This window comes from Manis javanica, chromosome 10, assembly GCF_040802235.1.
Source record: "Manis javanica isolate MJ-LG chromosome 10, MJ_LKY, whole genome shotgun sequence".
NCBI classification, from domain to species: Eukaryota; Metazoa; Chordata; class Mammalia; order Pholidota; family Manidae; genus Manis; species Manis javanica.
Window position 1 is genome coordinate 56,400,915 of NC_133165.1, and position 26,871 is coordinate 56,427,785.

The window sequence follows — 26,871 nt, forward strand, 5'->3', positions numbered from 1 at the left end:
CCATCCCAGGCCTCTCTATACTCAAACTGTGCGTTACAACAGAGACCTGGTTATGTAACAGAAAACCAGACAACCAAGAGCCAAAAGCAAAAATATAAGAAATGAATTGGAAGCTTCTTGTCAGATGCAGTTCTGAATAAACACATGCTGGGTGATGACAGGCTGGCAGGATTATTATCTGGCCTTCCAGGCATTATTTTTTAAAAATAAAAGAAACACTACAGAGAATACCTACGTTATTTCTTAAGCACAGAAGAATCCTTCCCTGTAATGAGTATAAAGCCTTTCAAGATTTTCTCTTTAACTGCCTAATAAGAAAAGGCAATTTTCAAATGTTTCTCAGTTTTTCCAAATTAAGAAACAAAAAAATCACAGATACTATCCGAATTCCCCAAATTTCAAGGAAGAACAGTAGAGGAGCAGGAAAGCATACAAAGGGTGGCTCAGCATCAGAGCTCTAGGTATTTGTCAGTACCATCCACAGTGGTGCAAATGATTCTGAGGGACACTCCAGAGCCGAGCTACATCTAAAACTCATGAAATCTCTGTTTAGGGGGAAAGGAACTGGGAAGGTCAACCCTCTCCAATATCCTGAAGGATAGATAGGCAAGAAGCTGTGCCAAGCCCCAGGCAGGCGTGGGCCTTACCCCTACTTTCCGCAGCAGGTCTCCCACGATGTTGAGGGCTGATATCCGGGCTGCAGGCGTGAGCGGGGTCCCCCCCTTGGAGTCATCCAGACCTGGGTGTGCAAAGGGAAGCACATGGAACACCCGTCTGCAGTCCTAAGTCTGTGCACCAACATCTCTAAATGCGAAACCCCATGGGTGGGTGAGGGAAGCCGACTCTTCCCTTTGATTCTGGATGCTGCTCTGTTTCATCTGACATTTAACTATCTAACACACTAAGTCTATTGATGGCCAGCATTTCACAGCCTTACAGTGACTGTATTAAATATTTATCTTAATAGGCTGTTCTTTTGAAACAGATCAAAAGAAGCCCTCTTGAAATTCTAGGGATTCACAGAGTTAGCTAACAGGAACAGCATCTGAGCAAACCACATTTGTAAGGGTTCTGCTCTGCAGAGTCTCTCTCCCCAAGGCAGGATCTCAGGGCCCTGCCAAATCAGAGGTGCCCAGCTGACTGGCATGAATACCAAAGAGTGGGAAATGCTGCTGTGGACTGGGATTCTGGGAATCTCCCCAGTCTCTGCATTGCAGAGGACAAGGAGTATGTGGCAATGTCAACCCTGGGCCAGCCTGCCTGGGTTTGAAGCCCATCTGTGTGTCTTCAGGCAAGCCACTCTGCTCAGGGCCTTGGTCTTCTCGCCCACCAAACTGGGATAGTAGCACTTGCATTACTTGACCTTGGGTGGGTGGTGAGAATTCAGTGAGGTCATGTGGATACATGCCAAGCCCTTCAAGCAGTCATATACACTGAGCATTTTGTAATTGTCCATTGTCATTGTTTGCTATTAAGTGGCCCAATCAAAGTCTCACAGTTGATTAGTCAGCAGATGGATGGCTGAGAACTCCTATTTCTCATCTTTACTACACAGCACAGGTTACACTGGCTCCAGTTCTGAATGCATATGCTGCTGGACCCACACAACTTTTTTATTTAGTTACTGAAACTTTAACTTTGGAAGATTTCATATACACCAAGAGGACTTCTGGTGTCTGGTGAAGAATGGCAATGTCTGCTGATGCTGGGCCCTTGTTCCCTGTGGTAGAGCGAAGTGGCAGCAGCCCCCTCTACATGTGGCTTCCATTTTCCAGCTCACCCAGACTCCACTGCTCCCTACTGCCTCACACCCAAGAGGCCCTTCTCACTTGCCTCAATGCTCGGCCTGTGATTACCCCAGTCTGCTCCCTGCTGTACAGCCTGGTCCATTTCTCTCACCCAGGACCCACTCCAGGTTCTCACCTGGAAAAGCTCTGTGAAGCAAAGAAAATCTTCCTCATTTTCCCATTCCTCTTACCATGTCTGAAGGTCCCTGGTGTGTTTAAGCTAGAGCTGGGTCCTCGATGAGCTGTGGGAGTTGATGGCACGGAGCCAGTGGCTTGCACAGCTGTTTCTGTCCTTTCCATTTCCACCGAGCTGGGCATGGGGGTCCTGGGTTTCTCCTGCTTTTGCTGCACGGCCAATTCTTGCCGCAAATCTGGGCCAGGGAAAGGATTCAGATTAAATCCTTGCTTCGGATGATGGAGGAAGAGGAGGGTCAACAGTAGATTCTGGTCAGGAGAAAGCAGTACCCGAAGTACCAGTGTGAAAACCCTGAAGGCAGTGAAACCTGTGGGGCCCTGCCTAGCAGGCTTATAAAACTAAGATTTCTCTTATGAGTAAAAATGTAAATGTTTAAACAGGTTTTTAAAACTATGGCAGTGATACACAAATGCTTTTATTGTTTCGAAAAATCCCAATGTGGCAGGGCACATGGAATACTAAGGGGGAATATGCTTTCCCATCCATCCCCATACTACCCCCTCACTCACGATCACTACAACAAGGGCATCTTTTCAACCCTTTTTGCCTGCCTTTTCACATGTACCGTTTCATGTATGTGCATACCTACTAAAAAGAATTTTTTCCTCTTAATCCCCCTTCTACCAGCTACACATTAGAAACTAAATTAATTTATAAACTGCGACTTTTTAACAATTTCTTCTGCACCCAACTGGGATGATCCACTAATGTCTTGCTGCAGTTTGGAAGTGCCACCTCTGGAAATGCTCACCTCCAAAGGCAAATGCTGATGAGGTCCTGGAATTCTAAGCAACATGTATCAGCTGCCTTCAAGTCACACAAATACTGGGCTAGCTGGCAATTCCATCACTAGGAATTTTCTCGTTGCAAAATTTCCATGCTCCTACTGAGCATGAAGCCATTGGTGGGGTTAAATGCTCACAAGGGGCCTTTAAGGGTTCGGACATCTGACGATCCTTAGCATGAGAGGCACCAAGGCTAGAGCCTGCCTGGTGTAGTCCCCTGCCCTCTGACCAGGCAGCCTGTGTGCCAAAGAGGGCATGGATTGCCAGTAAGATAACACTGGCCAGTGCTGTAGAACGAAATGTTCTCAGGTAGGGAGAGTGGACCGTGCTCATGAGGGTGTGCAGAATGCAGCTAATGCCTTCTGACCTCTGGCTTCATCCTTTAGTCGCTGAACAGATTCTAGAAGATTCTCCTTTTCGTCGAGTTCACTCTCCAGGAAGGCATTTCTTTCAATGGCTTGATTCAAGCGCTGTTCAAAGTCTTCCAGAGACATGATGGTGGCCCTGTGTAAGAAACAAGCAAAGTGGTCCAGGAGAGCAAACCACCAGATGCAATTCATCTGGTGCTTACAGACCTGGGAGACAGGCAGGGTTGGATACAAAGGGGTGCAAATCCCAGGATAGTCACCTCCTAGATGCCAAGGCCTAAGCAAGCCCCTTAACCTTCTGAGACCTGGACTCTTCACCTGTAGAATGGAAATCGTCTTAGCTCTTGAGGTGCCCAAGGCTGTCATGAGGATTAAGTGAGAAAATGTCCATATAGCACTTAGCAATGAGTGAGGGCCTCATCAGGACCACATACAGGGCCCAGTCAAACGCCAGGAGCAGCAGGCTCCATCCTCTCTAGGAGACCCACAATAGAAACCAGTATTCAGAATACCCTACTAAAATGTACACACAGCTTAACAACATGCATTTAAACAGGTAGAAGGCAGCATCTCTAATCTCTCAGTTTAAGTTTAAAAAGTTAAAAATGTCCAGCCCCAGCCCAACAAAACCACTTCTTGTAAACAGTGCAGACATTTCACTAGAATGCTGTGTTAAAGGCACTGAGAAGTGCTGTACTGAAGAAATCTGACTCTGAGGCAGAGAGGGTAGCCTGCCCAGTTTCTTCACATGCAAAACAGGGACAGTAATAGAACCTCCACACGGTGGGATCGGTGAGCGTGAATAATATAAGAAGTATCAAACAGATATTTCACACTTCAGTGGTAAATAAATGTCAGCAATTTCTTTACTAATCTGGTATTTGTCTCCAGAAGATCTTTAACATCCTGCTAATTGTGTATCACAATAGTTAGAAGCATATGTTTAGGGGAGAACCTAGGAGTTGATACCTGGCTCTTCCACAAAAGATTAGCTTAGTGTCCTTGGGCAACTTAACCTCTCTGGGCTTCCAGTCCTACAACAACTGCAGAGGGTCAATTCATTCATTTATCCAACATATCTTACTGTGTTCTAATTGAGTCATACTAGTACCTACCCATAAAGGGTCTTCAGAGATAAATAAGATAAAGTTACCAAAAGTACCTGATTAAAAACAACAAAGGGATAATATTTAGGACTACAATACTGAAATCAGTTAAAATGAACCTGAGGATGACATATCAAACAAAAAAGATAAAATGCCTAGCAATTCATCTAACAACAAATATATACAACTTAGTGTAGGGCACAGGCTTGTTGAAATGCAGACATGGATTTTATGAAAGGGAAGACCTAATATCATCAAGAAATAAATTCTCTGTAAGTAACCTACTAAGTTTACCACCACCCTAATAAAAATGCTAATAGGTTTCTACTGGGGGACAGAGGCACAGGGGCACAGATTTGAAAGATCACATGGTAATAAAACAAGAATGGCCAGGAGAACTCTGAAAAAGAAGGAATCATGGGGATGCGGGTCCAAGAGGGCAGCGTAGAAAGAGCCTGAGCTCACCTCCTTCCACATATATGCCAAATGTACATCTATACATAGAGTAGTTCATCCTGAGGAAGAGCAGAGGCCTATGTGAACACCTTCTGCACAGTGAAGGATAAAAAGACCACATACGAAGAAGGGTTAAAACACAACCACCAAATGGCAGGAGAACTGCTCACACTCTCTCCAGCAACGGAGGACCTGGTGGGCACCACTGTTTACACTGCCCCTGGACACTGCTAGGGCAAACGAGAGCAGGGCACGCGCCACTGTTTACATTCCCCACACACACTGACAGGGTGGAAAAGAGCACTAGCTCCAGGTGTGAGGGAGGCAGTTCCTGGACCCCCACCACACCCAAACATGCCTGTCGGAGAGCCAGCTGTCCCAAGGTGGCACTAGTGTGACACTCACACAGATTCACCGTGCCCATGTCCCTACCATCCTTGGCCACCTTGTTCTCACAGCCCTAGCTATGTGTGAATCCAAGAGACCCTCGGACTGCACCCATTCACTCCATCAGTGTGAGTGACCCTGGCTGATGCCCACCTGGGAAAACCCCAGACAATGCCTCTCTGGCCCGCCTCCAGGCACCCTGGCAGAGGGGCTGTCCACTTGGGCGCCTCCTGGACTATGCCTTTTTCACACTGTCTGCCCTGCTAACATGGTTTCAGCTGGCAAACACACACAGGAGACATCTAGCCTACACCCTGGGTTCCCCAGCACTGGACACGCCTGTCTCAGGCTCACCCAGCCACCAGCCAGCCAAAAACACAATACATGAAACTTAAAAATACACTAGAGGGAGTCCGCAGCAGACCAGAGGATGCAGAACAGATCAACAACTTGGAAGAGAGAGTAATGGAAAGCACTCAAGCTGAACGGCAGAAAGAAAGAAGAAGAAAAAGAAAAAGGATAGTTTAAGAGACTTCTGGGACATCAAATGTCCTAATATTCATATTATAGGAATCCCCAAAGGAAAAGGGAGAGAGGAGTTGAAAACTTAAAGAAATAATAGCTGAAAAATTCGCTAACCTAGTAAAGGAAGGAAACATCCAGGTACAGAAATCACAGAAAGCCCCAAAAAGGATGAATTCAAGGAGGCCCACACCAAGAGGCTTAATAATTAAAACATCAAAGACAAAGAGAGACTATGAAAAGTTACCTACAAGGGAGACCCTGTAAGGCTATCAGCTGATTTTTCACCAGAAACCCTAAAGGCCAGAAGGGAGTGTCTTGATATATTCAAATTGCTGAAAGAGAAAGACCCAGAACCAAGGATACTGTCTACTCAGCAAGGGTATCACTCAGAACTGAAGCAGAGGTAAAGAGCTTCTCCAGTAAACCAAGGTTAAAGGCGTTCGCCACCATTAAACCAGCCTTGTATGAAATGTTAAGGGGACTTCTTTAAGAGGAGAAGGTAAGGCCATGACAAGAAGAAAATTATGAAAAAAAAATTTCACTGGCAAAAGCAAACAGCAACAGTAATAGACCAATCACTGAAAAGCTAGTATGAAGGTTAAAGGGCAAAAGTAGTAAAACCAACTACTTCTAAAAATTAGTTATGGGAATCACTAAATAAAAAGGTGATTAAAGAACACATTGTGCGTATAAAACATGGAGGAGGAGGAGTTAAAAATGTAGTACAGTTAGAATGCTTTTGAACTTAAGTGATAGTCAACTTGGCATAGACTGTTATATATGTAGACACCATCTATAAACTACAATAGTAACCAGAAACCAAAAACCTATAATAGATACACAAAAAAATAAAGAGAAAGGAATAAAGCCATAATACTAGAAAAAGTCATCATGTACAAGGGAAGAGAGCAGGAAAAAAAGGACGAGAAGAACAACAAAACAACCAGAAAATGTTTAATAAAATGGCAGAGTACATACTTATCAATAATTACTTTAAATGTAAATGGACTAAATGCTCCAATCAAAAGTCATAGGATGACTAAATGGATAAAAAATAAGACCCATTTATATGATGCCTACAAGAGACTTACTTCAGACCTAAAGACACACACAGACTGAAACTGAAGGTATGGAAAAAGATATTTCATGCAAATAAAAATGAAAAAAAAAGCTGGAGCAGCATGACTTATACAAAACAAAATAGACTTTTAAACAAAGTAGTCTTTGTTTAAAAAAAGAGACAAAGAAGAACATTATGTAATGATTAAGCATTCAATCCAAGAAGGCTTCCTTGTATATATCTATGCACCCAACGTAAGAGCACTTGGTTAACAAACATGAAGGGAAAGATTGTCAGTAATACATTAGGTCATCCAGACAGGAAATCAATAAGGAACGATTTTTTGAATGATGCATTAGACCAAATAAACCTAATAGATAAATACAGAATATTACATCCCCAAACAACAGACTACTCATTTCTTCAAATCAGATCGTATTAGGCCACAAAACATGTCTTAATAAATTCAGGAAGATTGAAATCATACCAAGCATCTTTTTAGACTGCAACAGTATTAAAATTAGAAATTAATTACAGGAAAAAAAACTGGAAAAAACACGAACACACGTAGGCTAAACACTACGCTACTAAACAACAAATGGGTCAAACAAAGAAATTAAAGAGGAAATAAAATAATACTTGGAGAATAATGAAAATAGGAACACAACAAAAATCTTTGGGATGCAGCAAAAGCAGTTTTAAGAGGGAAGTTCATAGCATTACAGGCCTATCTCAAGAAACAAGAAAAATCTCAAATAAACAATTTAATCCTATACCTAAAGGAACTAGAAAAAGAATGAAGCCCCAAGTTAGTAGAAGGAAGGAAATAATAAATACAAGAGCAGAAATAAATGAAATAGAGAATGAAAAGAAATACAAAAGATCAATGAAACTAAGAGCTGGTTCTTTAAAAAGATAAAATTGATAAAACTTTAGCTAGACTCATTAAGGAAAAAAGGATTCAAATAAAATCAGAAATGAAAGAGAAGTTACAACCTACACAATACAAATGACTATAATACAGTATTATGAAAAATCATATGCCATCAAATTAGAAAATATGTAAGAAATGGATAAATTCCTAGAAACATGTAATCTTCCAAGACTGAATCAGAAAGAAACAGAAAATCTGAACAGACTAATTACTAGTAATGGAATTGAACAGATAATCAAAAAACTCCCAATAAACAAAATGCCATAACCAGACAGCTTCACAGGTGAATTCTACAAAAGATTTAAAGAAGAGTTAATACCTATCCTGCTCAAATTACTCCAAAAAATTAAAGAGGAAGGAAAGCTTCCAAATTCATTCTATTAGGCAAGTATCACCCTTTTACCAAAATCAAAGAAACTATAAAAAAATGAAATTACAGACCAATATCCCTGATGTACACAGATGTAAATATCCTTAACAAAATATTAGCAAACTGAATTCAAGAATACATTAAAAGGATCATTTACCATGACCAGATGGGATTTATTCCAGGGATGCAAGGATGGCTCAACATGTGCAAATCAATGTGATATGCCACATTAACAAAAGGAAGGATAAAAAAACATGATCATCTCCATCTCAACAGATGCTGAAAATGCATGACAGAATTTAACATACATTTATGATAAAATTCTCAACAAAGTGGGCATAAGAGAGAACATACCTCAACATAATAAAGGCCATAAATGATAAACTCACAGCTAACATCATACTCAATGGAGAAAAGCTGAAAGCTCTTTCTCCAAAATCAAGACAAAGACAAGGATGTCCACTCTCACCACTTCTATGCAGCATAGTACTGGAAAACCTAGCCATAAAATTCAGGCAAGAAAAAGAAATAAAAGGCATCCAAATTGGTAAGGAAGAAGTAAAACTGTCACTATTTGCAGATGACATGTTACTGGATATAGAAAAGCCTGAGGACTCCACCAAAAACTACTAGAATAAATGAATTCAGTAGAGTCACAGGATACAAAGTCAATATACAGAAATCTGGGTTGTTTCTATATACAAATAATGAACTAACAGAAAGAAACTTAAGAAATCAATCCCATTTTCAACTGCATCAAAAAAAATACCCAGGACTAAATTTAACCAAGGAGGTGAAAGACCTATATTCTGCAAATTATAAGACGCTGAAGAAACTGAAGACACAAATAAATGGAAAGCTATCCCATGCTCATGGATAGGAAGAATTAGAACTGTTAAAATGGCTGTGCTGCCCAAAGCAATCTACAGATTCAATGCAATCTTTATCAAAATACAATTGGCATTTTTCACTGAACCACAGCAAATAATCCTAAAATGTGTATGGAACCACAACAAAACCCTCAATAGCCCAAGCAATCTGGAGAAAGGACAGTAAACCTGAAGGGGTCATAAGCCCTGATTTCAAACTATACTACAAAGCTACAATAGTCAAAATAAGTATGGTACCAGCACAAGAACAAACACACACCCCAATGGAACAGAATAGAAAGCCCAGAAATACACCCATGCCTATGTGGCTAATTAATATATACAAAGGAGGCAAGAATATACAATGGGGAAAAGACTGTCTCTAATAAATGGTGTTGGGAACACTGGACAGCTACATGCAAAAGAAAGAAAAGGGGTCACTGTCTTACACCATACACAAAAAGTAAATTCAAAATCCATTAAATACTTGAATACAAGACCTGAAACTATAAAACTTCTAGTAGAAAATATAGGCAGTAAACTCTTCATCAGCAGCATTAATAATTGTTTTCTGGCTATGTCTCCCCTGGCAAGGGAAACAAAAGCAAAAATAAACAAGTGGGACAACATCAAACTGAAAGCCTCTGCACAGCAAAGGAAAACAACAAAATGAAAAGGGAACCGACTGTAACCTACTGTATGGGAGAATATATTTGCAAATAATATATCTGATAAGGTGCTAATATACAAAATATATAAAGAACTCATACAACTCAACACCCAAAAAGCAAATAAACTGATTAAAATATGGACAGAGGACCTGAATAGACATTTTACCAAAGAAGACATGCAGATGACCAATAGACAAGTGAAAAGATGCTCATCCTCACTAACCATCAGGGAAATGCAAATCAAAACCACAGTGAGGTATCACCTCACACAAGTCAGAATGGCTAATATCAACAAGACAAGAAATAAGTGTTGGTGAGGATATGAAGAAAAGGGAACTCTCATGCTTTGCTGGTGGAATTGCAAATTGGTACCTTCACTACAGAAAGCAGTATGGAGGTTTCTTAAAAGACTAAAGGTAGATGTATCATATGATCCAGCAATTCCACTTCTGGGAATTTACCTAAAGAAAACAAAATCACAGATTCAAAAAGATATATGCACTCCTATGTGTATTGCCGCATTATTTACAATAGCCAAAATATGGAAACCTAACTGTTCATCAACAGATGAATGGATAACAAAGACACGGTACATATATGGAATGGAATATTACTCAGCCATAAAAAAGAATGAACTCTCGACATTTGTGATAATATGAATAGACCTAGAGGGTATTATGCTAAATGAAATACAAGTCAGAGAAAGACAAATACCATATGATTTCACAGTAGAAATGTGGAATCTAAAAGATAAAACAAACAAAATTGAAAAAAACTCACAGACACAGAACAGACTGGTGGTTACCACAGGAGAGGAGAGTAGAGGGATGGGTGAAATAGGTATAGGGGAAAAAATCGGTGAGAATGTTTGGTATCTTGATCTGGGCAAGGGTTACATGAGTGTATACACATGTCAAAATTCATCAAGCTGTACACTAAGATTTGTGAATTTTATTCTATGTACCTCAATTAAAAAAATATATATATATATATGTTTTTTTAAATAAGAGAGATCAGGGGAGCTAGCTGTATGATATAGAGAACATACTAGTATAAGGCCTCAAAAATGAACAAAGGTGGTACAGAGTTAAACAGTTATAAGAACAGGCTAGGAGAAACAAAGGTCCAGAAATAGATTCAAACACATGTGAGAACTTAATTGATGATAAAGGTGGTATCACAAGTCATTGATGGAAAGGTGGCTGGTGCAAGTCGAGGTTGGGAGCTCTTAGGTAGCCATGGAAAAAATCAATGTTGGATCTATATCTCATGCTGCAGCCCAAGATAAATCCCAACTGGATCAAAAATTTAAACTCAGTACTTGGTCAAAATCTACTATTGGTTTCTAGAATGCCAGAGAACTAGAAAACAACTTCAGTGGCATTTCTGGCATTCCTGAATCTGTGTGGATCAATGATCATGTAATTGTATATATTCAATATCACACCAGCAGGGCTCAGAATTAGATTCACTGTTACTATGTGAATATTTGATTCCAAATAAAGGTAAGCATCCTTGTTGTAACCTGAATGCAAACTGCTCTATGTGCTTTATATATTCAAATTCTGAAAACTGATGTGTAAAAGCATATTTATTATCATAAGAGTAAAATGCTGTAAGACACAGTGACTGTGAAAGCTACTAATCTCATGTATGGTTATTGAGAACTTGAAAACAAGTTAAATAGGAAAATAGATTTTCAGGAAATATGAATATTTAGAGATACATTCTCTGAAATGTAATTCTCTGAATTTCTACATATACCACCTCATACCTATCAGAACTGCCACTATCAAAAAAACAGAAAATAACAAGTGTTGGCAAGGATGCAGAAAAGTTGGAACCTTTGCTCACTGATGGTGGGAATATAAATTGGTGTGGTCATTATAGAAAACAGAGTGGAGGTTTTTTAAGAAGTGTAAAACAGAGTTATCATATGATCCAACAATCACACTTTTGGGTATATAATCGAAGGAATTGAAAGCAGGCTTTCAAAGAAATATATGCACTCCCATGTTCATAAAAGCACTATTCACAATAGCCAAGAGGTGGAAGCAATGCAAATATCCACAGGGAAATGGATAAAGAAAATGTGGCATATGCATGCAATGGAATATTATACAGTCTTTAAAAAGGAAAGAAATCCTGTCACCGGCTACAATGATGAAGCTCAAGGACATTATGCTGAGAGAATAAGCCAGTCACAAAAGGACAAATACCATATGATTCCATTCATATGCTACATTTAAAATGGTCAAAATCATAGAAACAAAGCAGAAAGCCGATTACCAAAGGCTAGAGGAAACAAGGTGGAACAATTAGTGTTTCGTGGGTATAGAGTTTCAGTGTTACAAGATGGAAAAGTTCTGGAGAGCTGCTGTACAATAATGTTAATACATTTATTGTGTGAACATCAATAAAAAATTCTTTACACTACTGAACTATATACTTGAAAACGGTTCAGATCATAAATTTGAAGTTAAGTGCTTTTTTACCTCAAAAATTAAAAAATTAGCAAAAGTGTATATAACCATAACACATAAAAGAGTAAAATTAAAGCAACTTTAATCTTTGTAGAACTTTTGGTATCTTAGCATTCATATCAATATAACATTTAAGGAATTTTAATTTTTAGTTGGCTCTGAGTTTAGGACCTTCCACCCAGAATAAGACTACAAGGGTGTGGATGCAAGAAGAAATAAAACAGTTCTTAAACTTATGAAAAGCAACTCAAGGTCACTCAGAATTCAGGACTGTACTAGTAAGTCACCTATCAGATTGGCAGAAGTCCACAATTTGAAAACCATTCTGTCATGAAGCTATTTGGAAAATAAGGACTTACATAATATAGCTGTTGGGAATGTAAACTGGTACAACCATACAGAGAACAACTGGACAACAACTATCAAAGTAACAAATGCATATATCCTTTGACCCAGCAATTACACTTCTAGGAACTTATACAGACATACACTTGTGCAAGCAATGCGCAAGCAATTACTACAGCAATGCTTACTTATCATTGCAAAAGAATGGAAATTAGGCAGATATCCATCCACAGGGGAATTGAAAAATAAAATATTATATATTATACAGTACACTACCAACCATAAAATAGAATTATTATACACTTGGAAGAAAACAAAGAGTGCTCTGTATCCCAATACAGAAATATTTCCAAGAATCTACTGTTACATGAAAAAGCAAGAGGTAGAATAGTGCATATAGAATGCTCTTTTGCAGGAAAAAAAAAAGAGGAGGCATAATACAAATTTTTATTTTTACTTGCTTGAATTTACATAAAAACTCTACCCTTTTGTATATGACAAAATACATATGTGGTTTTGAACCACATGAATTTCCCATCTCTTTGCGGTAGACTGTTTTATTGGCCCCAATTCTTTATCCTTCTTGCATCCAAACCCTTGTAGTAGTCTTATTCTGGGTGGAAGGTCCTTCCCCACCCATTAACAAGGCTTGGCCACATGACCTTTTTTGGATCAATAGCTATGGGTGGAATATCCATCCCAGTGATTTGAAAAGAATCAGAATGTACTTGTACTATAAAGCCACAGTAATGAAGTCATTATGGTGTTGGTATAGTAATTCACAAATTGTGTACAAGACTAAAACAGAGAATGCAGAATTAGAACCCAGGATATAAGGCAGGTTAACTTCTGACAGAGATGACTTTAATTCAGTGGAAAAAAGAAGAGAGTATTTAATAAATAGTACTGGCAAAACTGTCTACCTACCTAATGAAAATAAAACTGGACCCCTATCTTAAATGAGAATCAAAAATAAATTCCAGGTAGATTAAAGGCATAAGTATAAAACAATAAAAAAATCCTGCAAAAGAAAAATTAAGAATCCATGCCCCATCAAAGTATCAAGGAGATATCCCTAGTGAAATCTGGAAACCTAAAAGCTATTTTATTTTTATTTTGTAAAGAAGACACAATGGATGATCTGTACATATGGAAAATGATACCACAAAGTCAACAGATAGAAGATTATTCTGTAAAAAAATTTTTGACAAAGGACAAAAGATAAGTAGCAAAAATATATAAAGAACTCTTACAAACTGACACAACAGGAGAGTCTACTTCTGGTAATGCTTGTGTAAGACCAAACCTCTGTAAATTATAACTAAAACCTCTGGGTAAAATGAAAAAAACAATGATCTGAAGGTATCTAACAAAAAGTGGAAGGGAACCAACACTTGGAAGAACAAACAGCAGTGGGTGAATTTTACATCATTATAAGCTTTTTGCATACAGTTCCAGTGATAGAAATCCACTACCCTGGGGGAGTCCCAAATTCTGCATGTAAATTATTCCCACATCTCCCTCTGACCCCTTAACCACAAATGCGTACAGCAGACTTGAAACAGCCCATCTAAGGCTAAAAGAATCAAACAGATTTCAGCTACTGCCCATTAAGGAGAGACAGTTTGTAGTCTAAGTTCAGCTCAGTTAACAAACAACCTAAACTGACAACATAAAAGAATCCATAGTTTCTTCAACACATCATTCATAATGTCCAGAACATAATCCAAAAGTAGTAGACACATGAAGAGCAAGCAAACATAACCCTAAGTCCATAGAAATGGAAATCAACCCTGAGATAACCCAGATATTGGAATTAGTAGAAAAGGATGTTAAAGTAGCTGTTACACACATGCTCAAGGATGTAAAGAAACAAATCTCAGTAGAGGAACAGAAATTATTGAATTTTAAAAATAGGAAATTCTACAGTTGAAAAGGCAATACCTAAAATTAAACACTATTAGAAGTAGCTTAACAGCAGATTGGAGAAGAGGTGTCAATGAACTTGAAACTAGATCAATAGAAATTATCCAATTTGAGGAACCCAAAGAAAAAACATTGGGGGTGGGGGGAAGAAAGAGAGTCTAAGGAACCAATGTAACAGTATCAAAACAACAAACATTTGTATAGTTGGTGTCCCAGAAAGACAGGAGACAAAGAACGGGGCAGCAGAAATCTTGGAGGAAAGAATGACCGAAGTTAAATTTGGCAAAAGACAAATTTAAAGACTAAAGAAGCCCAGTAAACCCCTATCAGGATAAATACATATGAAATCCAGGCCCATCATAATCAAACTATTGAAAACTAAAAATACAGAGACAATCTGAGAGCGGTCACAGAAAAACACTACATAACATACAGGGGAGTGACTATTTGCATGACCACTAACTTCTGACCTGAAGCAAGGAGACCAGAAGACAGTGGAACATCTTTAAAGTGCTGAAAGAAAGAAAAAAACCCTGTCAAATCCAAAATTCTACATCCAGTGCAAATATCCTTTGAGAATTAGGCAAAACAAAGACATTTTCAGATAAACTAAAGCTAGAATTCATGGTCAGAGAACCTGTAATACATGAAATCCTAAGGGAAGTACTTGAAGCTGAAGGGAAATGATACCAGAGGGAAACTCAGATCTTCAAGAAGGAACGAACCAGAAATGGTAAATATGTGGGTAAATATAAAAGGCTATCTTTTTACCTTCTTAATTTTTTTGAAATATACTCAGCTTTTTAAAGCAAAGATGGTAATGTATTATGGAATCCATAGTATTTGTAGATACTCTAGTAGTACAACTACAACTATAGCATTACGTTCCAGGATGGTAAATAAAACTATAAGGTTACAAGGTTGCCTTTAACATGAAGTTAGGGATACTATTATCCCATGAAAAAGGAATAATATTAACTAAATAGACTGAAAGTAGAACTTGTACCTTGTGATCCCTAAAGCAGCCACAGGAAAAATAATGCAAGGAACTGTGGGCAGGGAGCAAAGGTTCCAGATCTTAACAGGAATGTGGGTTACCTGAATGCATGCATTTGTCCAAACTGATGGAACTGAATGCTTAAGATCTGTGCATGTCACTGTAATTTATATCTAAAAAATTTTAAGGATCTTCTTTAAAAAAAAAAAAGGTGCCAGACTTGGAATAATTCAATAATTGTTATTGTTAATATTCTACTAAGCAGAACATCTGTTTAAGAAATACTCTTTTTTGATCATGCTTCTTTCCTTCTTACCTTAGGGCTTTATTTAGCCCATTGCTTGTCCTCCTGCTTGGAATGTTCTCACCTCATGCTCTTCCCCTGGATGATGCCTCTGCATCCTCGGTCTTACCATAAATGGCATTTCCTTTGGGAAGTACTTCCTGGCATTCTCCCACCAAAGGCCATATTATTATATCCTATCACATGTCCCCAGAGCACTCTGCACTTACAGTACTTACTGCTAGAATTAGGTTGCTCTTATTTGTCTATTGCCCTCTTCCTATGAGACTTTAAGATCCATATGGGCACTGGCTTTGTTTTGCTGAACTTGCTATATTTAGCAGAGTGCCTGGTACCTGTTGCTGGGGGCAACAGGCAGAGATAAGAGGCTCCAAGATCTGTTTTCTCCTCCACATACCGTTTTGCTCTTTCCAAGTCATCATTGGCTTGTTCCAGCTCTCTGATGTATTTCTGCAGTTGGTCTTTAATTGCTTTTGTTTGGGTGAGGTCGTCCTCCAAGGCTGAGATCTGCCGGTAGCCTTCAGAATGCTGGGCCTCAAACTTCTCCTGAAGGACGGAAGCGACACTGAGTTTACAACTTAAGACTTCTGATAAGCTATGTTTATCTCCCTTCCCTGTTATCTCCTTAAAATACTGAACGTTAGTCCTGGGATGTGCTCTCCTGTTGTAGTGGACATGTGTTGTTTTTAGCCACTGAGCATCCATTCCACCCCCTCTGCACAGCCTGCCAGCACCCTGATTTCTTTAGGGGATTTATCTTTCCCTTATTACTGGATCTTTATGGGACCAGTCTTTCATCACGCTAAGAAGGTGCCAATGCTTCCTCTTGCAGCCTCCCACCATAGCCAGGGGCCTGAGCTCAGTCAGTAGAACCTTCTTTCCACAGACATGGTCTCTTATGCAAATGAGGTCAGGTGGCAGGAACAAGGGGACATCATTCAAAGCTGCCATGTCTTCAGTGCTTCCTGCCTCCCAGGTCCCTGAGCATCTTGTATCCTGTCCCTCTCAAACCTGGTGCCTACAGCCTCTGGAAGTCAAGCCCCCAACAATCTTCAAAGCAATCATTTTGCTCAAGGTGTCCACAGCCTTAAAAAGCTACATAAACCTCTCTAAGCTTCATCCATGTGGGCAATAGGAATCCACTTCACACGACAATCCTGGATTAGAGAGAGAATATCAGGAATCACAATGAATGACTTGGGCTGCTTGTGCCTCACACTGAGGGCAGGACATCATGTACTTAGTTTGACAACTCTTCTGACTTTGTGATCCAGGACACTTCCCCTCTAGCATGGGGAAGTTTAGAAGGAACTTCTGAACTTCTGGGAAGGAGGGGGTGGGAAGGGAGAAGGGAGGAGGGGGAATAACTGTGATTAATCACCAAAAGAAACTCAGTGTGATCTGGCTAGTGCTTTCCAAGGCAAGGACTAGCCCAGATAACTTGCCAAAGATCTGCTGCTACCCAACTGTAGCAGCTAACATTGAGCACATGCTTCTGCACCAGCCTCTGTGCTCCGAGATGAGCTCCTTACGTTGCCTCATTTAATGCCAGTACAGGGATACAGGAACTAAGGCTGTTACTTCACTAGCCTCAAATTAACTGGTAGCAAACGGCTGAGCCACCTGGCCACCTGGGCTCATGCTCTTAAAAACAACTATACTAAACTGCCTTCAACCTCTTCAACCCAGGTTACACATGTTTCCATCTCACACATACACACTTACTTCTTCTCTGGCTCCCCTTTCAAATCACTTTCCCTTCAACACCCTTACTATCTTTCCTGCATCTATACATAAAGATAACATTTCCCACAGGAAAGGCTCAAGGTCTAATTAGAAAGTCAGGAAAACAGGCAAACCCGTCTTCTTTATTCAATTGAGTAAACAATGCCGTTGCCATAAATGTCTGGATGCACTGGGGAGAATGACATAATGGTGCCTAGGCCAGAGGGGCGTGGCGAGAGCACTCTGAAAGAGCACAGTCCACAGAACAAGCTGATCGTTTACAGGGTGAGGACGGGGGCTGGGCACTCCACATCCTCAGGCTGCTCAGTCCCCTGATATTCCATCTCCTCACTGTGAGGAAGCATCTCTACGCCAGCACACAGGGACACACCAGTCCCAGGCGAGGGCAGGTGACTTCCCAGGCGTGGCTCTTGATTGTCTCACACCCTTTATCTGAGTGTATCTTCAAATAAAACAGGAGGGCACAGGATCCTAGGTCATTCACCTTAATTCAAATGCAGGTTCCAAGAGGATGCAGTTAACAGGTTTCTCCACCAGCATAAAGATTCCAGTGGTGTCCTTTGAACTTGCGGACATGAAAAGCTATTGCTGAAATCTTGTGCTTTCATTGGGGCTCATTATAATAAGCTGTCAGCTGATGGAGGCTTCAATAGACGCTCTGTTTGATCCCTTACAGGCTTTTTATTCAACTTGTGATGAATAAGTCAGTTGTCAAGAAGTCTGACTCATCTGAATACGTTTCTCTTAGGTGACTGACAAATATTTGCTGGTGGCAGTTCTTTATTCCAAGGTATTTCTACTTTTTCCCTAGCTCTGTGCCCTGAGCTATTCACCATCCGTGGAGGGTCTCTGTCCCTCTCTAAAGTATCATTCATACCACAATCTTCCTCCCACACAGCTTTCCATCCCCCAGTCCCCTTCATTTAAGACCTATAATGACTCCTCAGTGCCTACCGGCAGGGCTCAATACCAATGCCTGCAGGGGTCAGCTCACTAACAAAATGAGCAAAGTGGCCCAGGTGTGGTAACAAAGCAAGTGGCCTTTCTCCCTCAGCGTCAGAGGTATGGGGCAGGAAACAGGAGCAGGGGCTGGGGTGAACCAAAGAACCCTGGCTCTAAGCAGCCAGTACACGGCTCGGCTCTTGGCTAGGGAATACTGCAGGCCTGGTGTGGCCAGATCTGCCAGTTCTCAGAGCAAGTCGGAAATCCAGATTTTTACAGGAAGCCTAACTTTGAGTGTTCCTATTAAATATTAAGAAAACACTGAAGATAAGAGTTCTTCTACCAAAAAAGAATGAACTGCAAACAAACTCTTAACTCTAGTTAATAACAGCATGCTGAATTATTTCCAGGGAAATGGATCAGGATGTCTGCAATTTGCTTTGAAATGCATCAGAAAAGAAGATTGATGAACGGACAGATAGGTAATAAAAAACAAGTGTGGCAAAGGTTATTGGTAGAGCCTAGGTAGTGGGTATACAGGTTTTCACTAGAAAATTCTTTCAACTTTGTTGTGTGCTTGAAAGCTTTCATGATGAAATGATGAAAACCACTGAAGGCTAAGTGGACAACATCTGGGGGCCAGACTGATCTGTGGATGGCCAGTTTAGGCTCTGTGGTCTACAACATAAAAGCATGAGCTCCACTGCTCAGCTTGCAAGGTCTCTGAGGTCTTTCCTGTGCCCCTTGCCATCCCACGATCCCCAATCCATTTGTTGACACCACTTTCCCATGTATTGGTAAAGCCAGGAATCCCAAGGTCCACTTGATAACACTCCCCTCATCTTTGAACACCAGATCAAGTCCCTCCCAGCTCCTCCATGAAGCTGTCTCCAACCCATGCAATTATTTTCTTGCACAAGGATCTTACGGTCAGTCCTATGTAGCTCAGCATCTTTTCTTAAGATGCTTCCTGGCACCAGGTCTGTAGCTTGTAGAGGGCAAGGAGCACATCTCCTTCCACTGTTCATCATACCTAGCCCTGGGCACACACTGCAAGACCTCAGCTCTTTCCTCTGGCAGCTCATTAAAATTTACATAGGGAGCTTTATTAAAAACATGAAATAAAAAGACATGCCAGGGCCCTGCTCAGACTTATAATGGCAATCTCAGGGTAGGAGTGGGTTCAGGCTTGTCTCATGTTTATGAGCTGGCCGGGTGATCCTGCCTGGCAGTGAGGGCTGAGAGCCACAGCCTCTAGGGTACAGTGTTATCCTTAGTGTCCATTTGTCAAGTCCCACAGGATGTCCAGAAGGCAGTCTTTACCTTTTAGAGCAGTGGTTCTCCAGACACTCAGCAATGTCTGCAGATATATTTGGTTGTCACAAACTGGGGGAGGGAAGGCTATGGGCATCTAGAAGGTGACCCAGGACACTCTCCAACATCCTACAGAGCACTCAGCCCCACAACAGAGAATTACCTGGCCGCAAATGTCGGGAGTGTGCAGGATGAACCTGCCCTATGCCAGAAATTTCTGCAGTAATAGGAACACTGGCAGACTCTCTGTCCAATAACAATACCCACTAGAGACATGTGGCCATTGAGCACTTGAAATGTGGCTAATATGATTAAGGAATTGCATTGTTTTATTTTAAGTAACTTAAATGTCAACAGCCCTATGTGGCTAGGGGCTCCCAAACTGGACAGCAGAACCCTGGACCTTGTAACATAATGATCAGCAATTCTAGCAACGCTCCACACTCTCAAATTATCTGCTCTTTATCTGCCTTGTGGGACTGTACAGATAGCCAAGAACGGCTGTGGGGACACACATGTGACTGCTTCTCACAGAGCTCCTCCTATCAGGGGCATGAAGAGTTCAACTACCACATCCTCCCAGCAGGCCTGGAGATGGGAGGGTGCCCAGAGCTGCAGGCCCCCGCTCTGCAAGGCTCCCTTTTCCAGGCACACACCCCACACTGCATGTTTGTCTATACTGGTGTGAATTTCTTTGCATCCCCTTACCTTGATGGTTTCTAGCTCCACGCGAAGGCGGTTATTTTCTGACAGAAGGTCCCTGTTCCTGGTTTCAATTTGTTGCAGCTGTGTCTCCAATTCAGCTTCATATTCTCGGCTTCCCTCCTGGAATTCTCGGAGTTCCTCTTGCGTATTCTCTGCCCTACAGTAGAATTCCCAGATGTCAGATGGTAATTTATTAAGCACTTACATGCCACTGAGTGTTACACATGGATCAGCTATTTAGTCAACTACCTTTTGGGGTGGAAACTATCACGGTCCTCATTTTACAGATGAGAAGATGAGGTTTGGTCAAGACGAGTGACTTGTCTCAAGGTCACGCAAGTCGGGAACAGAGATTGGACCTGAACCCAAGTGTGCCTGGCATCAAAGCCATTTCTTAACCAATTCACTTTTCACTCATTCATTCAACATACATTTTGGAGCCCAAAATATACTTTGGATTGTGTATCCTCTGCAGATTTATTATAAGTAGAAATTCATATAATATAAAGGGCAATCCATTAGGACCAGTATAATGTGTCCCATTTCCAAACATTCAATTCTAGCTTCTCCATCCTTAAATTGAAGGGGCATTTTTTTGTTTTTTAATGCCAAGCCTGAATTACCTTTAAGTCAAGCTGAGAACCCTGCCAAAAAATAAGCGTGGAGGCAACACCATGGTGTGCTCAGGGCCATAGGGTTGGGAGGTCAAATTCTAGCTCTGCTGCTAGACTGGCTGGGTGACCCTAGTGGGCACGTGACTTGCCTTCACTGAGGTTCCGTTTCCTCATTTGTGAAACGGTTTTCCTTGTTGTGTAACGGACTCTTTGTGGGAGAGTTTTGAGATTTAACAGAGACAAGGTATGTCAAGCCCTTCACAGTGTTTGCCACATTCTGGGCGCACAATAAATGGCTGCTGCCCTCGTTATGAGAAGACAATGCAGGGTGAACTTTGGAAAACTGACCTCTGCTTGTAGGTCATAGCCAGATCTTTCCAATAGTTAGCTTCCTCCCCCTCAGAGCCGAACGTCTTTCCTGAGTCCTCCATGGTAAAGATGGGTCAAGGTCTCACTCTTGTTGTGGCATGATGTCTAGGAGAGAATGTGTTAAAATTATTACTCACATGTGGTTAAAAAGCTGATCTTTAATGGGGAAAAAAAAATTCCTGAACTTATTGTTGGATTAAATAAAACGTTGTCAAAAAACTAAAACTAAACCCAGACAAGGTTGCATGTTACCCTCCACAGACAGATGAAACTACCAGGATTTGTTCTTTGTATCAGGGAAGGGGAAGATAATGAGAAAAATGAAGGTGAGGACATCTCCTGGGGTTCCAGCTTTGGCAGCTGGGTCCTGCCACCATCCCCATCACCAGACATGAAGAATGCCAGAAGTCTTTAGGGCAAGGGTATAATGACATTCAGGGACATTTTTAGTTTGACATGCCCATGATACATCTAGGTGCAACACAACCTGAAACTCAGGGGTGACATCTGGGCTAACGATACAAATCTAAGAGTCATCAGTTTGTAGTTGATTCTTCCCTTTTTTCTGTGATGGTACTACCAGAGAATCGAATGAGGACTGTGCATAGAACTCTGAGGAGTGTCAGTGTTTGAAGGATAGGGAAAGAAACAGTAATCAAAGGGGATAGAGAAGCAGTAAGAAAGATGAGAACCAGGGAGAGGGAGCTATCCTAGGAGATGGTGTCAAGAGAAAAAAGGGAACATTCCAGAGCATGCATGATGCAACAGAGAAGCTGGTGAGATAAGGACTGGGAAGTATCCATGAGACTTTGTCTGGAAGTGTAGGTCCCTAGTGATGTGAACAGGAACAGTGTCAACACAGTGGAGGAGTAACTGGGAGGTGAGGAAGAGGAATTACATGGATTTTGGAGAAGTGGGTGTGAGAAGAAAAGGAGACAAACTAGACAGTAGCGAGAGGGAAGGAAGTGATAAGGGCCTTGGCTCTGGGGACCTATTCCCTGCCGATAGAGCCTTTTGATGTAACAGCTTATTTTCTGCATGTATTTAAGCCTCTGAGCTTGTCAAATGGATATTGGGAATCCAAACAAGATGTTTCCAAGTTCCCTTCCTTCCCCCATGGGAGCTCACAGCCTGGTGTATGTCCTTTGGGACAAACGAATGAATGCAACTCCTTTGCAAGACATAACCGACAAGCTATTTTTGGCTAAAAATACACATTACTTGGCTAAATATTTTAATGTTGACATGAACACAACCACCAACTTCTGGATCTCTGGTAGGACCTGAACAATTATACCTATTTTCAAGCACAGCACTTGATATCTCTGTATTTGTTAGTATCTGTATTCTCATCTTATCTCCCTCCTCTAATTCGGAGAAAACATACCATGTCCCCACCTAACCAGCCCCTTTTGGGGAACAGTTTCTCCGGAAGCTCGATCAAAGCAGAGAAGCTGGCTGGAATAGAAAGCTATTAATCCGTTGGGTTTTTTTCAGGCCAGCATTCCTTCTTCTCTACGGGGAACTGACCCTATACTCAATCTGTGTGGTTCAGATGGACTTCACATCAACTTGAGCATCTGGGAGAGGCACATGCCTATGGATGCCCCCAGCATTAGTAACTGGCTCTTGGGTGGACCTAACCCACACTGAGCCACTGACAAGGGTATGCCTAACCCAGGCTAAGCCAGCGATTAGTGCCGGGGGTGTCTAGCGCAGCTGAGCCAATTACTGGGGTGGGCCTAACCCTAGTTAAGCCAATGAGTGTGCAGGCTCAGGGCTTTTGCAGAGCTATCCATGAAGAAACTCTCTGAGGTGTTAACTAACCTTAGTTATATATATATATATATATATATGTATGTATCAAGCCGTCACGTGGTACACCTTAAACTTGCACAATGTTATATGTCAATCATATCTCCATAAAGCAGGGTGGGGGGAGGTAGGTAAAAGAAACTCTCTTTCCACCGGAGTGTATCCAGTGGCAGGAGCTGTAAGCCTGGGGCTGCCAGTGGTCATCTGGTGTCACAAGTGAGGAGCGTACCTGAGAATAAAGCCTAAACAGAGGACAGTAGGGCCAAGAGATAGAGAAACTAGCTCCTGACAATACTGTTTGAACACCTGGATTCAGTCCTACCTGATTTAAGGTTATAAGAGATAATCAACTCCCTTTTTTTGTTCTATCAGTTAGGGTTGGATTTCTGCCATTGAGTCCTAATTAATGTATAGAATGAAAGATCTTGTTTGCTGAAAGTAAAAAGGATAGAGTACCTAGACTGTACCAAATAGTAATTAACATGGTGGCAATGGGTAAGGGTAAACTTAGGTCTGGTAGGCTCCGCTGAAGCTGTAAACTCTAATGAGCCTGGATCTCACCTAATATGTAGCCACCAAACCAGTATTGCTAGTGTCAAGAGCCCAGAGCCCATGCAACTGGAGCTAAGTACTATGTGGTCATTAATGATCTTATTGACAACAGTCGCAACTACATACCATAGGAATAAGTCTGCATATAGTAGGGTGAGCAAGTGAGGAACTGCTGTTTGGAAAAAGATCACGTCCCAGGCTCAATGCTGTTACTCCGTGACTACTTCTCCAAACATACCCTGCCCCACCCCTCACTCACTTGTGCTCCAGCCACACTGCCTTCTTTCTGTTCCTTGAAGACACCGGCCACGCTCCCACCTCAGGGCTTTTGCACTTGCTGTTCTCCCTGCCCGAATGCTCTTCCCTGAGGTCTCTGCCTGGCAGGCTTCCTTCTTGTCATTCAGATCTAGCTGAAATGTCTTCCCCAGACAGACCTTAGTTGAATATCCCACCAATACCTTCTCTAGCTCTTTACTATCATATGAACCCCTGCTGTTTTACTTCATCACTTTAAGAGTGTTTTGTTTATCTACCCCTACGGGAATGCCAGTTGTTGAGCATAGGGACCTTCTTGGTCTTGCCTATTCATCTCCAATGCCTAGAACAGTGCCTGGCATCTGACAGGCACTCAATAACGCTTGTGGAATGAATGAACATAAAGGAAGACAGAGACCACTAGCTGGAAGGGAATGTGAAGTTAAGGAAAGGCAGGAAGCAAGAAACCCTCTGAAAACTAGTTCAGAGTTTACATCTGTAAATCCCTAAGACATTTCCCAGGGTGGGACAAACCTCTCCCCACCTCAGCACCTGAGTGGCATCTCATTAATGGGAAGGGGTTGGAGGAGAGGCTGGTACATTGGAAACTATCCTCTCCACAGGTTTACATAATAAAGAGTATTGTATAAGATATAGTTATTGGAGTTTAATGACCTTCATTCTGTACTCTTACGTCAGATGAGTTTGGGATGAAGGCTTCTTAAAACACTGTTATCATGGCCAGTGAGGATTAAAACTTAATCCTCAGGAAAGAAATTAATTTGAGATGTTTTAGGAGGCACTTCCATCGCAGAAGAGGCTCTAATGACAACCACACTGATAGGAAGGATCTGATTTTGGACTTCAGGGATGGGGGAGAAACGAAGCAGAAACCCAAGCTTATGTCACAGACTGCACAAAATTACAAATTTTTTTCCCCTCAGCCTACTAAAGGACAAAAACCACAGGCCTGGCATTTCAAACAAAACCCCCTGCATTTTAAAAATAATCCTTAGGGAAGAGAAAATATATACTAGAGGCTAAGAGGGAAGGAGTCATAGCTGAACTATACTTTGTAATGAAACACCAATATTAAAAACATTAAGGGTTTCCTTTTACCATTTGAAAATGTCTCAAAGTTCTAATGTGCATTATTCTCTGCCACAGAAAGCAGGTGAGAAGACTTGCAAAGGTGCCCATCTTCCAGCATTACTTACTGAATTTTATTATTATCTTCTATTTGGTTTGTGCTGGCCCTGTAATAAGTCAATTTCAAACAACTTTATTCTCTTTAAGGCATTCAATTGTAAAAGCAAGGCAATCACTTGGTTTCTGAGAAGCAAAAAGCTAGCAGACACACTGTATTCCTTGGCCATTCTCCATAGGTGCAGGGAGCCACAGGGGCAAACCAGATCCAAGTGCAAGGGTCGGGTGGGTCTTTGGATTCATGTTTAAGTTCTCCCTGGGGTTGCAGACAGACTGATTGGAGAGAGGTCAGATTCACTCATTTGGCCCACATAGGCAGGTGTTCACGTTTGGTCTCAATATACACAACTTTGTACCCACTATCTTAAAAATGAATACTGCATGCATTTATTTCTTCTGTGCTACAGGCATTCCAACCTCCTAACTTACATTCTCAATACACCATCGTGCCATTGTGCCCCAGCAGCTCTGTGGACAAACCTCAAATGTACACGCTATACAGCATACAAGGCAGAACAAACTGGGATCAAGTAGTTCGATAAGTACCTATTTTCTATTTTGCATAACTTCAATCAACTCCTTAAAATATGTGTTTTAGCATTCTTTTTTTTTTGCATTTTTTTCATGATTAAACTTAACAGGAAAAACTGAAGGCACACTTGAGACACACTTTTGATTTCCAAACTCTAGAAAAAAACAAAGCCACCTCTTGGCTTTCCTCTGAGTGAAAGATGCCAGTACTGCTGGTCAGGAGCAATACGCATGCATAAACCATCAGGAGTTAACGCCCTGCTCCACCCCAAACGCAATCCTTCCCCATCAAAACAGTTGGAAGCGCTAAAGGGAAAGGGAGAGAAAGAAGTTGCCAAATGTCAGCACGTGCTCTGACATCTTCTGTATTGTGACGCAGGCTTTGCATTTTGCAGAAGTGACATCAGTGAGGCAAAATCAGTCAAGAGTCAGCAAGTCTTGTTTCTGTCTTTGTGCTTTCAAAGTCTACGAACTACCTACAAAAATACTTAGACATGCAAGGACATATGCCCAAGGTTATAAACATTACTCACTGACACAGAAAATTGGAGAAACTTACCATCAATAGAGAAATGACTGGAACACTATGCAGTTGTTAGGAAGAATTATATGTACTAATATGGAAGAAAACCCCTGATATGTGAAGAAAGGCATTTTGTTTAGAAATCTATCTCCCTCTCTCTGCATACACAAACAGAAATGGATCTGGAAGAATGTACCAGAATGGGGTAAAGCAGGCAAAGAGATGAGAACTTGTCCCTGACATGCTTCTCTACTATATACATTGATTTTCTTTTTTTTAATTAAAGTATCATTGATATACTATTATACATTGATTGTTACAGTAAGCATATTGCTTTTGAAATTTTTAAAAGCTTAAGCTAGGACCAAAAAATAGACAGGTCATTATACCAGGATTATTTTATTCTACTGAACCAAGAAGCAAGGGAAAGAATTTCTTTCAACTGTGGTTTCCCCCTCCATCCCTTTTCAAACATTTCAATCACCTACTAAGTGCCAGGCACTGCTCAGCAAAGCAAACACAAAGTACCCTACACCAGTACTAGGTGCAAACACAGTTCTAGCTGCTGACACAAACTTTCTGTACACAGGCATGCTCACGTTAGGAAATTATCTTGTAAAGAAAGGGAGTGTAATCTCTCTGGGCTCACACACGCTAAGGCTAAAGAATATACTTATGAAACAGAAATAACACCCTGATAAGCCAAGTTAAGAACCTATTATCCAAAATG

The 26,871-nt window shown here is 41.1% G+C and overlaps 1 protein-coding gene across 4 annotated transcripts in view; it reads right to left on the bottom strand.

The window, feature by feature from the left end:
* The window catches only part of NDE1 (nudE neurodevelopment protein 1), a 30,791-nt gene that overhangs the window by 2,559 nt on the left and 1,361 nt on the right, over positions 1–26,871 (bottom strand). For all 4 annotated transcript variants that reach the window (XM_073215536.1, XM_036991991.2, XM_036991989.2 and 1 more), the window contains 6 exons: positions 21,239–21,364; positions 20,280–20,433; positions 15,967–16,115; positions 3,136–3,272; positions 1,979–2,158; positions 648–739 (listed from right to left, as the gene is read on the bottom strand). In XM_073215536.1, the coding sequence (XP_073071637.1) occupies positions 648–739; positions 1,979–2,158; positions 3,136–3,272; positions 15,967–16,115; positions 20,280–20,433; positions 21,239–21,321 (795 nt within the window). In that variant the 5' untranslated portion in view covers positions 21,322–21,364. The remainder of the gene's footprint in view (positions 1–647; positions 740–1,978; positions 2,159–3,135; positions 3,273–15,966; positions 16,116–20,279; positions 20,434–21,238; positions 21,365–26,871) is intronic.